General features: G+C 38.8%; 1 protein-coding gene across 2 annotated transcripts in view; it reads left to right on the top strand.

The window, feature by feature from the left end:
* LOC126458271 (integrin beta-PS-like) overlaps positions 1-18,164 on the top strand; it is a 256,308-nt gene that overhangs the window by 110,384 nt on the left and 127,760 nt on the right. For both annotated transcript variants that reach the window (XM_050095198.1, XM_050095197.1), the window contains exon 7: positions 2,237-2,401. In XM_050095198.1, the coding sequence (XP_049951155.1) occupies positions 2,237-2,401 (165 nt within the window). The remainder of the gene's footprint in view (positions 1-2,236; positions 2,402-18,164) is intronic.

The raw sequence follows: 18,164 nt of genomic DNA, 5'->3' as shown, positions 1-18,164 counted from the left end.
TCATGGATAATACCCCTGTAATAGACCTACACTCCTGGAAATGGAAAAAAGAACACATTCACACCGGTGTGTCAGACCCACCATACTTGCTCCGGACACTGCGAGAGGGCTGTACAAGCAATGATCACACGCACGGCACAGCGGACACACCAGGAACCGCGGTGTTGGCCGTCGAATGGCGCTAGCTGCGCAGCATTTGTGCACCGCCGCTGTCAGTGTCAGCCAGTTTGCCGTGGCATACGGAGCTCCATCGCAGTCTTTAACACTGGTAGCATGCCGTGACAGCGTGGACGTGAACCGTATGTGCAGTTGACGGACTTTGAGCGAGGGCGTATAGTGGGCATGTGGAAGGCCGGGTGGACGTACCGCCGAATTGCTCAACACGTGGGGTGTGAGGTCTCCACAGTACATCGATGTTGTCGCCAGTGGTTGGCGGAAGGTGCACGTGCCCGTCGACCTGGGACCGGACCACAGCGACGCACGGATGCACGCCAAGACCGTAGGATCCTACGCAGTGCCGTAGGGGACCGCACCGCCACTTCCCAGCAAATTAGGGACACTGTTGCTCCTGGGGTATCGGCGAGGACCATTCGCAACCGTCTCCATGAAGCTGGGCTACGGTCCCGCACACCGTTAGGCCGTCTTCCGCTCATGCCCCAACATCGTGCAGCCCGCCTCCAGTGGTGTCGCGACAGGCGTGAATGGAGGGACGAATGGAGACGTGTCGTCTTCAGCGATGAGAGTCGCTTCTGCCTTGGTGCCAATGATGGTCGTATGCGTGTTTGGCGCCGTGCAGGTGAGCGCCACAATCAGGACTGCATACGACCGAGGCACACAGGGCCAACACCCAGCATCATGGTGTGGGGAGCGATCTCCTACACTGACCGTACACCACTGGTGATCGTCGAGGGGACACTGAATAGTGCACGGTACATCCAAACCGTCATCGAACCCATCGTTCTACCATTCCTAGACCGGCAAGGGAACTTGCTGTTCCAACAGGACAATGCACGTCCGCATGTATCCCGTGCCACCCAACGTGCTCTAGAAGGTGTAAGTCAACTACCCTGGCCAGCAAGATCTCTGGATCTGTCCCCCATTGAGCATGTTTGGGACTGGATGAAGCGTCGTCTCACGTGGTCTGCACGTCCAGCACGAACGCTGGTCCAGCTGAGGCGCCAGGTGGAAATGGCACGGCAAACCGTTCCACAGGACTACATCCAGCATCTCTACGATCGTCTCCATGGGAGAATAGCAGCCTGCATTGCTGCGAAAGGTGGATATACACTGTACTAGTGCCGACATTGTGCACGCTCTGTTGCCTGTGTCTATGTGCCTGTGGTTCTGTCAGTGTGATCATGTGATGTATCTGACCCCAAGAATGTGTCAATAAAGTTCCCCTTCCTGGGACAATGAATTCACGGTGTTCTTATTTCAGTTTCTAGGAGTGTAGATGCAAGACCTGTCCCATACATCCTCCCACCACCATCTACTCCAGTCCAGTCACTAACATCACCTGTCCCATCAAAGACAGGGCTACCTGTGAAACCAGTCATGTGGTCTGCAAACACTGTGCTGCACTCTACACAGGCATGACAACGAACAAGCTAACTGTCCACATGAATGGCCACCGACAAACTGTGGCCAAGAAACAAGTGGACCACCCTGTTGCTGAACACACTGCCAAACAGGACATCCTTCATTTCAATGACTGCTTCACAGCCTGTGCCGTATGGATCCTTCCTACCAACACCAGCTTCTCTGAATTGCGCAGGTGGGATGTTTCACTGCAGTACATCCTATGTTCCTGTAACCCTCCTGGCCTCAATCTTCGTTAGTCACTGTCCTCACCCATCCAGCCCCTTCCCTGTTCCGAATCCTTTCTTTCAGGAGAGCTAGTTCTGCAAGGATCACAGGAGAGCTTCTGTAAAGTTTGGAAGGTGGGAGACGAGGTACTGGTAGAAGTAAAGCTGTGAGGATGGGGCGTGAGTCGTGCTTGGGTAGCTCAGTTGGTAGAGCACTTGCCCGCGAAAGGCAAAGTCCCAAGTTCGAGTCTCGGTCTGGCACACAGTTTTAATCTGCCAGGAAGTTTAATATGAACCTTGCCTAGTATGTTGTGTATGTCTAAGATTTGTATGATGTCCTTACTTTTATAGTATTTTTTTTTAACATGTTATTAATATATTGAAGTAAATGTTTCATCATGTAATTTTATGTGTCACTCCTGTGATTACAGATAAATGAAAAAGCAAAGGAAAACAATATAAACATCATATTTGCAGTAACAGAGCTACAGAAAATGGTCTATGGAAATTTGTCACAAAGAATACAAGGATCTTCTTATGGAATATTAGATGACAAGTCTAACAGTGTGATAAAACTTGTGCGAGATCAATATGATGTAAGTGGATAATCTCATGAAATTGTACTGCATGAATAACCCTTGTTTCAGGTATATTTGAAAGTTTATATAGTTATTTACTTTTTATCTGCTGATCACTTTTTTAATGATATCAAATAAGCCAGGGTATGCATACATTAGATGCAAAACATTTAAGATTTATATAAACATAAGTTATTATATTGTGAAGTTGTAGCCACAATCAAGCCCAAATCTGGAAGCAATTTCATCACTGAAGTACAGGATGCCTAACATTTTTGACACTGATTTAAAGTGTGAAGTAGACATACAAACTTCCCACTTCTTTTATCTGAGGTGACTTACTTGAGATTCACAGCCGATCTTATGGGCTGGCTAGCTGCCTGCTGGAAAAGTTTCTTGGCATCTTTAGGTAAGGGAATATTTAAGCATCTCTCTCTACTTGTGAAATAAGTAGATATGTGAACTTTATTTTTCATCAACTAACAGTATATTTGAACTCCATACAGAATAAAATTCTCATTTTCCACATACGTATATCACTTACAGTAAGTCACTCTCTCTGTCCAATGTCAGAAACAAATTTAATTATATATATAAAATAGTTGGCTTAATAATCATGACTCTACTTCAAATGAATCATAAAATAGGTCTTGCCTCTAAGAAGGCTTACAAGATTACTTTTTCAACTGTTCTTCTTTCACATAACAATAGTCAATGACACAATAGGCACAGAGGTGCATAAAAAATCCATGGTTCTTCCTCTAAAACATCTACAGATTGCCCGACCAGTACTTGTCAGTGCTGTTCGACCGCTGCATCTGCTTTCTTCCTGTGACTGATTTTAAACCTGCCCACACAAACATGTGACGTGCAATAGGTAGGATTTTATCATCCCACACTATATCTAGAATATCATGTGTTCGAGGTGGTAGAAGGCTGAGTGGTTGTAGAATTTACACAGAAATTCTTGAATCAGTACATATCCACCCCCCCACACACACACCCATCCACCTCCCTCAGATCAAACACATGATATTTTATACATAATCATTATGCAAGTAATATCATTAATAATAACATTTCATATCTTAACAATATACATTTTTTACATAGTTTTATATACGCATCTCTCTTTTCTATAACAACAATGATTTTTATTTTACTTTGACATTAAAATATGAGCATTTACTCATGGTTTTAGTCAGCTTCTCTAATATTTAGGAATTGTGAGGACTTTTTTCTTTTCTTTATTTTCTTTTTCAATCAAAAATTTCAGGTGTTTATGACACATGAGTAATCTATTTTCTATTCTTATTTTTTTGTACTACCTTTTTCCTAATATGTAATATTTTCACTTTTTTTGTAGTTTGTATTTTGGAGGAACTCTGGGTGAACTGAAAGTGCTATTTTGGACACTCATTTATTTCTACAAAACATAATAATGCTATTGACTCATATAATTTATACTTTTCAGAATAATTCCTATAAAATTTGTGACTTTTGTCACAATATTGTCCCCTTCTCCTAGGATCAGCACCTATTCCTTGCTTGTGGGTTTACCTTATGAGAGCACTTCCTCTTTCCATTCTGGTAGGTACACCCCTTATAAAACATCCCTATTTTTTAGGCCACAGGTTGCTCTATCTCCACGCAGGTATTCCTGCCTCTTATACTTAGTGAATGCTGGGTATGCCCCCCTTATCCTTTCTGAGTAAGCCTCACAGTTCATTATCCTAGTATACGTTTCTATGTATAGCATAATCAAATATTTTCTGGTAAAGATATAAATCTATCTTAAGCTTCACATTTATTCTTTAATACATCATTTTCTCCCCAGAGTCCTCCTGTACTTATCAGCTTCTATACTTTCAATAGATACTGTGTCAACATGTACTATTCATGTCCCACTATCCTTCAGTTCATTAGAGTGTTTATTATACTGACATTACTTATTGATAATCATGATTAATGTTCTCTTCTGCTTTTGTTTTCTCTCTTTTCTCATGCCTCATTTTTAGTTTATATACACCTTTTCTTATGTATATTTGATGTAGAACTGTCATAGCTTCCTATGTATGTGTGCGTATTTCTAGATGTACCCAAATTTTCCTCTGCAACACTTGGTGGTTCTCACATCATGACAGGCTTTCTAGTCTGTAATTATATGTTTGTGTCTAAGTGTATACTTGTGTATATGTGTATGTGTGTTCGTGTTGTGTGATTCCTCAGCCTTCTTATCTAAAGATAAGATGTAGGTTATTAGAACCACAGAAATAAGGAAAGACTTCAGCGACAAGAAGTCACTCGACCAAGGATCTTCTAAAAACACCTAAGATTAAAAGTACAAGTGTTATGACTCAAAATAAAAAACAGAGATAAACAAAACATTAGGCCCATGTATGATGTTGATTAATAATTTAACACAAAACTTCTTTTTAAATACGTTAATCAAAAGAATTAACTTGAACAGACCAGACCTAGCCTTCAGTGTAAGTGTTCTGGCATGATCTCTCGAGAATCCCACCAAAGAAGACATATTAATAGTAAAAAGGGTTTTTTGTTGTGTATCAGGAATGACTGAATATAGAATCACATACAAATCAAGGGGAAAGAGCACAATTTTTGTTGTGTATCAGGAATGACTGAATATAGAATCACATACAAATCAAGGGGAAAGAGCACAATTCTGGAACACTACAGTGATGCAGATTTTGGAGGCTGCTCAAAAACAGGACTTCTTGTGTAAACAGTGCTTCCAGATTCAGAAATAAATAAGTATTTGAAAACCATACTCACCACTTTTTGTCAGCATCTGAACTTTATTGAGAATAAATAAGGTTATTTTCTCAACAAAATACAATAGTTATACCATAGTATAGAGATTTTCTATTTTGTATAGAGTATTTTATACCTTTTATGGGATGTGATATAAATGGGAGGGTTTGTATAAAATTCTGAAAGGGGTGGGTATTATAGATAAGAGCATGCACAGATAAATCATGACTAACACAAAACACACAGCACACATTTCAAACAACCCTCACAAACCAGTGTGCCTGATTCTTCATCATTTGCTGTTACCATAGGGTTGCTAGGATTTCCTTCAGGGACTTTGACAGTGAAGGTGGGACAAGTCCATTCTGTAGGAGCCAATTTAAGAGGGAAAAAATTGACAGGTCCTTAAATGAGAAGTAAGAAAGGAAAAAATAGATGTGGATGCAAGGATCAAAGAAGAGAAAGAAGATAGCCCCAAAGACAGGAAACCCTTCCCATCCCCCTTCCCCAGGATCCCTACTTCTCAGGTACTTGAATGAGACGCCGGAGGAGGTTTGGTATTAAATCGGCTCCTACAGAATGGACTTGTCCCACCTTCACTGTCAAAGTCCCTGAAGGAAATCCTAGCAACCCTATGGTAACAGCAAATGATGAAGAATCAGGCACACTTGTTTGTGAGGGTTGTTTGAAATGTGTGCTGTGTGTTTTGTGTTAGTCATGATTTATCCGTTCGTGTAAATTGTGCTGTTATCTATAATACCCACCCCTTTCAGAATTTTATACAAACCCTCCCATTTATATCACATCTCATAAAAGATATAAAATACTCTATACAAAATAGAAAATCTCTATACTATGGTATAACTATTGTACTTTGTTGAGAAAAAAACCTTATTTATTCTCAATAAAGTTCAGATGCTGACAAAAAGTGGTGAGCATGGTTTTCAAATACTTTGATTTATTTCTCAATCTGGAGGCACTCTTTACACAAGATGTCACTCGACCAAGGATCTTCTAAAAACACCTAAGATTAAAAGTACAAGTCTTATGACTCAAAATAAAAAGCAGAGATAAACAAAACATTAGGCCCATGTATGATGTTGATTAATAATTTAACACAAAACTTCTTTTTAAATACATTAATTGAAAGAATTAACTTGAACACTTTCCCTTGTTAAATAGAAATCAACGAATAGGCAAACCCATAAAACAAAACAAAACTGAGTTTTACAACAGTCCCATTTGATTACACAATATCTTCATATGTGTCTTTGGTAGAGATTTTGTCATGATGCCCACTACCTGCTCTTCAGATGGGATTTAATGAACTCAAATTCTTCCTTCATAAAGTTTGTCACAAATAAAGAAATGCTTGATGGCTATATGTTTGGTTTGGTGATGAAATTCTGGATTCTCTGCCAACTTCACTACTGCTGAATTGTCAATTTGGTTAACTGGAATACCAGATAATCTTGTTGTTTCTCCAAATAGATGAGTTAACCAAATGATGTCATTGAGAGCTTCATTTGCGGCAACTAGTTCAGCTTCAGTTGTAGATGTTGCTACCATGGTTTGTCGCTGACTTAGCCATGATATCGCCCCTCCTGCATAGTTGATGACTACTCCAGATGTTGATCTGCCTGTTTTTGAGCAGCCTCCAAAATCTGCATCACTGTAGCATTCCAGAATTGTGCTCTTTCCCCTAGATTTGTATGTGATTCCATATTCAGTCGTTCCTGATACACAACAAAAAACCCTTTTTACTCTTAATATGTCTTCTTTGGTGGGATTCTCGAGAGATCATGACAGAACACTTACACTGAAGGCTAGATCTGGTCTTGTGCCAAGCATCAGATACATTAATGCTCCAACTGCTTCTCTATATGGAAAAGACTGTTCTACTGTGTCATCTTTCCCTGACTGTGAAACATCTGTAACTTTCAACATTGGAGTAGAAACTCTGAAAAACTGAAACATTTTAAAATTCATTGTGCATAAGCCTTCTGGTGAATCCTGATACAGCAATCCTTTCCATGTTCAATTTGCAGACCTAAATAATAGTTTGCAGGTGCCATTGTGATCTTGATCTCCTTTTGCAGTTGTTGAAAGAAAATGCTCAAATCATATGAGTCAGTGGCAGCTACCACCCTGTCATCAACATACAAAATTACCAGAACTTCTTTGCCATTTTTATTTTGAATGTACAAGCATGGATCTGCTTGGCTTATTCTGAAATCTAAACTGACTACAAATTCTCTGAATCACTTGTTCCAGCATCTTGGCATTTGTTTTAAACCATACAGGCTTTTCTTCAACATGCAGACTCTGTTGGTACCATTTTCATAGCCTATTGGTTGTGCCATATAAATTGTTTCCTCAAGTTTTCCATACAGGAAGGCTGTTGACACATCAAACTGTCCAAGATACAGTCTTTTAGTTGCAGCAACACTCAGAATAGACCAAATCATTGTCATTTTTGCACCTGGACTAAAAGTTTGACTGTAATCTACACCTTCTCACTGACTGAAACCCTTGGCAACCAGCCGAGCCTTAAATTTTTCGAACTGACCCTCTTTATTTGTTACACTGTATTGCCTCGGCACCCTTCAGTAAGTCTTCAAGCTCCCAGGTTTCATTTTTGATCAGAGATTCCCTTTCTCTGTCCATTGCTTCTCTCCATTTGATGCTGTCATCTTGTCTATGTGCATCCTCATAGGTTTCAGGAACTTCAGTTATGAGAAAGAAATCTTCTGTTGTCATTGCATAATCATTGAGGTATTTTGGTCTCTTTAATCATGAACAATCTCTTAACTTCACTCCTGTTTCCTCTTTGCAAGTTTCCAGAATGTCATCATCAGAGTCTGTGACTGAACTAGTTTCATGCTCCAAACTATCTTCTGAGTGTGTATTTTCCTCACTCTCTGATTGATTTTTAATATAATCTGGTCCCTCAATGGGCTTTTCAACATCTTGAAGTGGTAGTGTAACTTGTTCAGTACAGCATCCCGGTTTTTCTTCAAATTGCACATCTCTGGACAGCACAATTGAATTACTTTCTTTTATCCAAATCCCGAAGCATTCATCACAATCATAACCAATGAGATGTCCTTTCACAGCTTTCTTGTCCATTTTCCTTCGCTTTTCATTTGGAATGTGTGCACAACATGTTGAGCCAATAATCCTAAGATGTTTAGTTCGAGGCTTTATCCATTCCCATAACTCATAAAGACTGACACCTTCTGCAGATGACTCGCCTGTCCTATTCAAAATGTAAATTGCTGTGTTAACCAGTTCAGCCTATATCTGTTCTCGATAAGTGACATCTGGATTTAATACTTAAGTGGCCATCTCAACAACTGTTTTATGAATTAAAGGAACAACCATGCGTGTTTGAGAGAAATTTCACAAAGAGTAGTGACAAAATTGAACTAGAGGCATTAGTAGTCAAATAAGGTGTACAAAACAAAATAAAAATTCAAAGTTAAAGGAAAATGTAACTATTGCAAAGAACCGGGCCACTGCATCAAATATTTTAAGAAGTGGATTGCTGATGGAAGACCAGCTAAAAATACAACTGTGCAGAAAAACATGGACAAAACTGTAGGAATGAATGTAGCATTGTTTACTATTTGTGGCGAGGCACAAATACCATTTTGCTCGGGAGTATAGGTAGCAGTCAATGGCTGTATTATACCATTTGAACTTAAGATGGATATAACCTCTTTGTTATCAAACTCCTTGCCATTGTCACTCACCATCTGTTTAACAGAGTACCCCAATGCCTTTGTATGTGAGAGAAAATCTTTGAGAATTTTACTCAACTCTGATTTTTTTGCAGCGGAATAACCATAGCGAAACTTGGTGTAATTGTCTTTGAACAAAATGAGGTAACATTTCTTCTGGAATGACTCATGAAAAGGTCCACACAGATCAAATGATATCAACTCAGCAGGCATTGTTGACTTTTCTCTAGTTCCGAATGGTAGATGATGCGTTTTCTCAAATTTGCTTGGTTCTCAGATCTCCGCCCCTTCCTTAACATCAATGCTAAATTACTTTTTGAGTTTTGTTTTAACATGATGCTTGTCTTGATGACCCCATCTCTCATGATACAGTTGAAGTACATCAATTCTATCTTCTACTGAAAGATTCACAGTTGCACCCTTCTCTGGCACTAAGGGCTTAATTTCTGCTTTGCATAAAGTGCCACCAACTTTACAGTTTCCACACAGTCTCACTCTACCACCAATTGTCAAAGAGCAATATGTAGAACTGAAATATGCTATTTTTGTTATGATCTTGGGCAGCTAAAACAGAAATAAGGTTTTTGGAAATTTTTGGTATATACCAGACATCAACCAGGGTCAGGTCTTCACATCTGCTGCCAACTTTTGACAGAAGCCGAATTTATCCTCTTCCTGTTGCTTCTAGAGACTCCTATCCAGCGGCCTTTATATAGCAGGGATTGTTGAATGCTTCAAAGCTGACAAAGTAATCAGAATTATTTGTCATATGTTTCATTGTGCCATTGTCAATCCACCAATTGTATACACCCACTTCTAATTAACAAGCCTCGCCACAAATAGTAAACAATGCTACATTCATTTCTACAGTTTTGTCCATGTTTTTCTGCACTGTTGTATTTTTAGCTGGTCTTCCATCAGCAATCCGCTTCTTACAATATTTGATGCAGTGGCCCGGTTCTTTGCAATAGTTACATTTTCCTTTAACTTTGAATTTTTATTTTGTTTTGTACACCTTATTTGACTACTAATGCCTCTAGTTCAATTTTGTCACTACTCTTTGTGAAATTTCTCTCAAGCATGCATGGTTGTTCCTTTAATTCATAAAACATTTTCTTATCATCTTTTGTTAATAACATCCAACCCAATTTAAAGGACTATGTAGGTAGACTATGTAAAACTTAACATACCAATATCAGATCAGGTAGCACAGTTTCTCCCTTTGCTTTAAGCCTGTTTTTCAGTTCATTCCACAGACTTGTTAACTTCGCTATGTGTATGGAGATGTCTTCTCCCTGAGTCCAATTAAATGCGAAGAAATCTGAACAAATCTTGAACAGCTGATCCTTTGATGATGCTTCAAAATTCTGCTTCAATGCCTCCCATTCTTCACAAGCCGTTTCTTTGTCCATGATCTTCTGATACACAGTATCTGTAACTGCACTTGTAATCATTGACTTGGCATGACTGTTGAATTTACAATAAAAATCTGACTTGGATTTATGATCCTTTATTGCCGCATCATTAGCACTTTCAGACAGTGGCTCAGGTTTTACTGACTTGCCATCAATTATGTCTAAAGCTCCTTCATGATAGTCAGTTAGATCTCATATTTTTCTCTTCCACATTGGCCAGTCAGTTTCACTATTCAGTGGCTTGATATGTTTTGCCAGATCCATTTCAACTCTAAAACCAAAAACACACTCTCAAATACAAGTAAAAGAAAACTGTATCTGTCACTTTTTGCACTCGTTTTTACACATGTAACTGGGGCCCATAACCTGTTGTATTTTGTTGAGTAAAAAAGCTTATTTATCCTCAATAAAGATCAGGTGCTGACAAAAAGTGGTGAGTTTGGTTTTCAAATACTTAGATTTATTTCTGAATCTGTAGGCACTGTTTACACAAGAAGTCACTTGACCAAGGAGCTTCTAAAAACACCGAAGAGTAAAAGTGCGAGTGTTGTGACTCAAAATAAAAGACAGAGATAAACAAAACATTATGCCCATGTATGATGTTGATTAATAATTTAACACAAAACTTCTTTTTAAATATGTTAATAAAATAATTTACTTTAACAATAACAATTGTTCAGCTAGTCACATCTTATTATATTTTCTATAAATATAATAATCTATTCAGTTTATTTTGTCTAGATATAACTTCTTTTTGGGTATTTTCTTAAGTTGTTCTCTATTTTATAGTCATATTCAGTTTTATAAGCAATAAAAGTCCAGGATAGTTCTAGATTTTGAAGGATAGATGACAGAATAGTTTAAGATTTTAAAGGAATTTGGTGCAGGAAGACTATTTTAGAAGAAACATCAAAAACAACTCGGGATCCAACAGTCATCACGCCGCCTGTTAACTCATAATGCTAACGTCCCCGGGGGATATACAATTTTACATCTTTTATGTTGTACTTCCCCTTCTCTGATCCAGTTGTGAGATCTACTAAAAATAATGTCTTAGGATGGATCACCGTTTGTACTCGGTATGGTCCCTCATAATTTTGGAAAAACTTCTGGGTCTCTTTCTTCAGAGTTTAGCTTTGAAGATGTTGTTTTATAAGGACCAAGTCATCAACTTGCTACTGAGGTTATACAGCTTTTTTGTTATGCTTACTCTTTGTTGCACTTTCTCAACTAAATTCTTAGAAACTACTTCCTGATTTACTTCATAATTGATACTCGGTTGTTTAGGCCAATTAAAACATTTAATTAGAGGTTCTCCTATAAAAGGTTTGGCTATAACTTCTAAAGGTGTCAACCCAGTCAATAAATGGGGTAAATCATTTAGGATAAGTTCAAAGTCTATAATTTTTGTTGTCCACGAAGTATGTTTTTCGTGGCAGTAAGTATGACATAATTTTACAATGTCCGTCATGACTCATTCGCATGTGTTTGATGATGGGTTATTATTGGATATTAACACTTGTTGAATACCTTCCCATGCTAGGAATTCTCTAAATTTGTTACTCACAAATTGTGGTCCATTATCCGTAAGAAACCGTTTTGGTTTACCTACTCCTAGGAAGTATTGTTGTGAACAGTGTATAACCGTTCATGTATTTGCTTTTTTAATAGGATATAGTTTAACATATTTTGTCCAGCATTCTATGATAACCAAAAATTCCTTGTGGAATTGGTCCAAAAAAGTCTGCCACTGTGAGGTCATATAATGACTTAGGAATAATAGGATACATTTTGTATTTCACATGAGTATTATTCTCTTTTACTTTCTGGCAAATTTCACAGGTTCTAATCAAAGATGCTAGTCTATGCCCTAGATTCTTAAAACAATAAAACTTATTCATATGGGTTATACACTTTTTGATTCTGAAGTGTCCATATCCTGTATGAACATACCACACAAGTTCATCTTCTATTACCTTCGGAATGCATAAGCGCCAAAGCTGTGAGGTTACACTTTTAGATTAGATTAGTTTTTGTTCCATAGATCCATGCTGAGGAGATCCTCATGGGTGTGGAACATGCCAATTTTTTTTTGTATTTTTTTTTTAAAGCTGAAATAACAATACTAATACTATGAATATATACAATACATCATTTGTTTCTATTAAAAAATTCGTGAATGGAGTAGAAGGAGTTGGCCTCTAGTAAGTCTTTCATGCTCCTTTTAAACTGATCTTTATTTGTAACTAAATTTTTTATGTTTGCTGGCAAATTATTGAAGATGAGTGTTCCTGAGTAGTGGACCCATTTTTGAACTAAAGTAAGTGCTTTTAAGTCCTTGTGCAGATCATTTTTGTTCCTGGTATTGTATGTATGAACTGAGCTGTTTGTTGGAAAAAGATATACATTATTTAGGACAAATTTCATTAAGAAGTAAATATACTGAGAGGTAGTAGTTAGTATACCCAGTTCTTTGAAGAGGTTTCTACAGGACGTCTGTGAATTTACTCCACAAATAATATGTATTACACACTTTTGGACTCTGAAAACTTTTTTTTGACTTGAAGAGTTACCCCAAAATATTATACCATATGACATCATGGAATGAAAGTGGGCAAAGTATGCAAGCTTTTTCATTTTTATGTTGCCTATGTCTGCTAACACTCGAATTGCAAATACAGATTTGTTAAGGTGTTTCTGCAGTTCTGTGGTGTGTTCCTCCCAACTGAATTTACACTCCTGGAAATGGAAAAAAGAACACATTGACACCGGTGTGTCAGACCCACCATACTTGCTCTGGTCACTGCGAGAGGGCTGTACAAGCAATGATCACACGCACGGCACAGCGGACACACCAGGAACCGCGGTGTTGGCCGTCGAAAGGCGCTAGCTGCGCAGCATTTGTGCACCGCCACCGTCAGTGTCAGCCAGTTTGCCGTGGCATACGGAGCTCCATCGCAGTCTTTAACACTGGTAGCATGCCGCGACAGCGTGGACGTGAACCGTATGTGCAGTTGACGGACTTTGAGCGAGGGCGTATAGTGGGCATGTGGGAGGCCGGGTGGACGTACTGCCGAATTGCTCAACAGGTGGGGCGTGAGGTCTCCACAGTACATCGATGTTGTCGCTAGTGGTCAGCGGAAGGTGCACGTGCCCGTCGACCTGGGACCGGACCGCAGCGACGCACGGATGCACGCCAAGACCGTAGGATTCTACGTAGTGCCGTAGGGGACCGCACCGCCACTTCCCAGCAAATTAGGGACACTGTTGCTCCTGTGGTATCGGCGAGGACCATTCGCAACCGTCTCCATGAAGCTGGGCTACGGTCCCGCACACCGTTAGGCCGTCTTCCGCTCACGCCCCAACATCGTGCAGCCCACCTCCAGTGGAGTCGCGACAGGCGTGAATGGAGGGACGAATGGAGACGTGTCGTCTTCAGCGATGAGAGTCGCTTCTGCCTTGGTGCCAATGATGGTCGTATGCATGTTTGGCGCCGTGCAGGTGAGCGCCACAATCAGGACTGCATACGACCGAGGCACAAAGGGCCAACACCCGGCATCATGGTGTCGGGAGCGATCTCCTACACTGGCCGTACACCACTGGTGATCATCGAGGGGACACTGAATAGTGCACGGTACATCCAAACCGTCATTGAACCCATCGTTCTACCATTCCTAGACCGGCAAGGGAACTTGCTGTTCCAACAGGACAATGCACGTCCGCATGTATCCCGTGCCACCCAACGTGCTCTAGAAGGTGTAAGTCAACTACCCTGGCCATCAAGATCTCCGGATCTGTCCCCCATTGAGCATGTTTGGGACTGGATGAAGCGTCGTCTCACGCGGTCTGCACGTCCAGCACGAACGCTGGTCCAACTGAGGCGCCAGGTGGAAATGGCATGGCAAGCCGTTCCACAGGACTACATCCAGCATCTCTACGATCGTCTCCATGGGAGAATAGCAGCCTGCATTGCTGCGAAAGGTGGATATACAATGTACTAGTGCCGACATTGTGCATGCTCTGTTGCCTGTGTCTATGTGCCTGTGGTTCTGTCAGTGTGATCATGTGATGTATCTGACCTCAGGAATGTGTCAATAAAGTTTCCCCTTCCTGGGACAATGAATTCACGGTGTTCTTATTTCAATTTCCAGGAGTGTATTATCAAGTTGTAATCCTGGGAATTTAAGACTGTCAACCTCTTCTATCTGCTCTTCTTCATACTTTATGCATATGCTGGGTGAAAACCTCTTACAGGTTCTGAATTGCAATTAGTGCGTCTTTTTGAATTTTAATGTCAGTGAGTTGGCTTTAAACCATTTATTAATATCCATGAAAATATCACTAGCAGATTTTTCTAGAACTACACTTGACATACTATTTATTGCAATATTTGTGTCATCTGCAAACAAAACGAACTCTGCTTCTGGCAGTATAACTGATGAGAGATCATTAATATACACAAGAAAAAGCAATGGCCCTAAGATGGATCCTTGTGGGACACCACATGTAATTTCTTCTCATTCTGATGATGACTGATGACTTAATTCACTAGTCCCTTGCACTGACACCCTTTGTTTCCTGTTAGCGAGGTATGACATGAACCATTTTGCAGCACTGCCCATGACACCATAGAATTCTAATTTATTTAAAAGGATGTTGTGGTTCACACAATCGAATGCCTTTGAAAAATCACAGAAAATACCTGCTGCTTGTAACTTGTTATTTAATGAATTAAGTACATTTTCACTGTAAGTGGAAATAGCCTTCTTGATATCAGAACCCTTCAGAAATCCAAACTGTGTTCTTGATAATATGTTATTTGTGATCAGATGGTTGAGAAGCTGCCTGTACATTACTTTTTCTAAAATTTTTGAGAATGCTGGCAAAAGTGAAATCAGTCTGTAGTTTGATGGTATCTCTTTATCTCCTTTCTTGAATACAGGCTTAACATCTGCATATTTTAGCCAGTTATAATTGACTGGTTACACAAGTAACTTAGAATTGTACTAAACTCACAAGAACATGCCTTAATTAACTTTGTTGATATTTCATCGTAACCACTAGAATACTTTGTTTTTAAAGATTTTATTATGGAAGTTATTTCTTTTGGTGAAGTGAGTGACATATTCATGAACCTGAAGCTATTTTTAAAGGCTAGTTTCAGATATTCAAGGGCATTATTTACTGATCCTGACAGTCCCATTCTATCAGTAATGGATATAAAGTACTTGTTAAATAGATTTGCCACACTATGCCCATCGGTTACTAATGTGTCATATACCCTTAGTGCTATTTGCTCCTGTTCCTTTCTGGTTCTACCAGTATCCTCTTTCACTATATCCCATATTGTTTTTATTTTGTTCCCTGACATTGCTATCTTCTTCTCATAGTGCATTTGTTTCGATGTCTGAATTTAGCTATCTCCCCAAAACATGTTGTGATCTATAACTTTCCATTTTCATAATTGATTAGGAGGTAACGAGTTCTGGATACACCTATAAAATATTTCTGTGAAATAGGGATCATGATGGATATAATCTGTTATTCTTTGAGCCATTTCCTGTACTCTAATGTTCGGATATTCTGCTGACATAAAATTAATGGCAAAAATAATGCCATGTCCTTCCATACATTTCAGTTCTTATATTCCTATGGGTAGCCTCGATAATGCATCACATACTATATTTTCAGTACCTTTTACATTTTGTATCTTGATATCGTACCCCTGTAGCAAAAGCATCCATCGCATTAACCTACTATGTAGTAATCGACTACACATCAGAAATGATAAAGCTTGATGATCTGTATAAATTTGTATTTCTGATCCCCATACCAGTGTTTGATATTTTTGAATACTCCATACAATCGCCAATAGTTCCTTTTTGGTAGCTGTGTAATATAGTTCATGTTTATTTAGACTACGGCTAGCAAAAGCTATGGTTTTGTGGTCTACATTATTTGAATTCCATTCTCCTTGGAACTGTTTGGCAGCAACACCATAACCAGATGAATCTGTCAACAATTTAAATGGTTTGCCCATAAGTAGATGATGTAATATGGGTGATTCAACAAGCACTCTTTTAACGTTTTCAAATGCATCATTTGCACCTTGATCCCAAGTCCACATTACTCCCTTGTTTAACACACGTAAAATTCTTGGGTCATTTAGCTCTTGTCCTCATATGTACCATCGATAGTATCTGACCATACCTATAAATCCTTTTAATTGTTTTACATCCCTGGGGTGCGGATATTCTTTGATAGCTCTGATGTGTTCTGGGTCTGGTCTAATTCCCTGTATCCCTATAATATGACCTAAGAACTTCAGTTCTTGGAGTGCAAAAAATGATTTAGACAGCTTCACCGTAATACCTTTCTCTTTAAATTTTTTCAGAGTCTTGCACAAGGTAGACAATGTTCCTCCCAAGTAGCTGATATTATTAGGATATCGTCTATGTGTATTCAAATCCTTCAATAAATCTCTTCTTAGTGCTTCATCTAACACACGTATAAATACAGCCACAGAGATATTAAGTCTGAATGGCAATACATTGAAATGATATGATTTCCCATCAAACAAAAATGCTGTATACTTTTTGGATTCTGGATGTAATTTTATTTGCCAATATCCCACAGTCAAATCCATTGTGCTAAAGAACCTTGCATTTTCAAATTTGGGTAACAATTCATCAATATTAATCGGTCAGTCTCTCTCTGTCTCAATATGTCGATTCAATGTACAAGCATCTAAAACTAATTGTACCCCACCTGTAGCTTTCTTTACCATGACTAGACGATTATTCATTATGCTGGAACTTCATTCTATAATATTATTATCAATCATTTTGTTGATTTCATCCCTAACTGCTTCCTTCAAACTCACTGGTATTGGATATGGTTTACAAAATAATGGAGTGTCATCCTTGATTTTGAACTTACAGATATAGGCACTGATGTTACCTGGAGAGTTGGAAAACACTACTTCATACTCCATTAAAATTTTATATTCATCTTGCCTTTGTTGATCAGGAAATATTAAGGATTCATTAATTTTGTCTTGTATATCAGTTCTATGTGTTCCTTGATCTACATTATTGATTTCTGGTAACAATTGTGCTTTAGTGTTAATCACAGACACTGACACTCAGTTGTTCGTTTTCCAATGTAACTTTCTGTCACAAATGGTGTCCAACGTCTACTGTCCCCTCTAACAAAACAGAGAAGATTTTCATCAAAGTTTAAGATGACTTTAAACTCTAATAACCAATCTAAACCAAACAATATATCTCTATTAATATTCTCAACTATTAATAGTGTTTGATGAAATAATATATTTCCAATAATGTAGTTCACTTGAGTTTCATATTTCACAAGTTTACTTTTTGTTCCTGTTATACTGACTATGTACACTCTGGTCACTGACAGCAGTGGTAAGTGCTGTTTATTCTGTATTGAGTTAAAGAATGTGTTTGAGATGAGTGATACCTCACTCCCTGAATCTATAAATATGTTAACCTTGGAATTTTCGACTGTCCCTGCTATTATAAATTGGGGTTATTAGTGGCTAAACTTGGTTCTTCAAGCAGCAACCATTCCTTTGTGCATATTTTGTGTGTAAAATTAACATACTTTTATGGAACAAGGCCTCCTAAGGTGTCTCCATGACCAGGGCCCTGGCCCTGGATCCAGGTCGAACAACATTTCCCTTATTACTACTAATTACAGGTTGGTTACAGTAACGAGGTGCTACATTCCCATTTTGTGTTATTTGATTACTTGGTACAAATTCTTGGGAATTTACTGGATCTAAATTTGAATGTGCATGCTTCTTTTGATAATTACCGTTAC

This window comes from Schistocerca serialis, chromosome 2 (assembly GCF_023864345.2).
Source record: "Schistocerca serialis cubense isolate TAMUIC-IGC-003099 chromosome 2, iqSchSeri2.2, whole genome shotgun sequence".
NCBI lineage: Eukaryota > Metazoa > Arthropoda > Insecta > Orthoptera > Acrididae > Schistocerca > Schistocerca serialis.
Note: the sequence above shows the minus strand (reverse complement) of the source record. Positions and strands in the feature narration are given on the sequence as shown.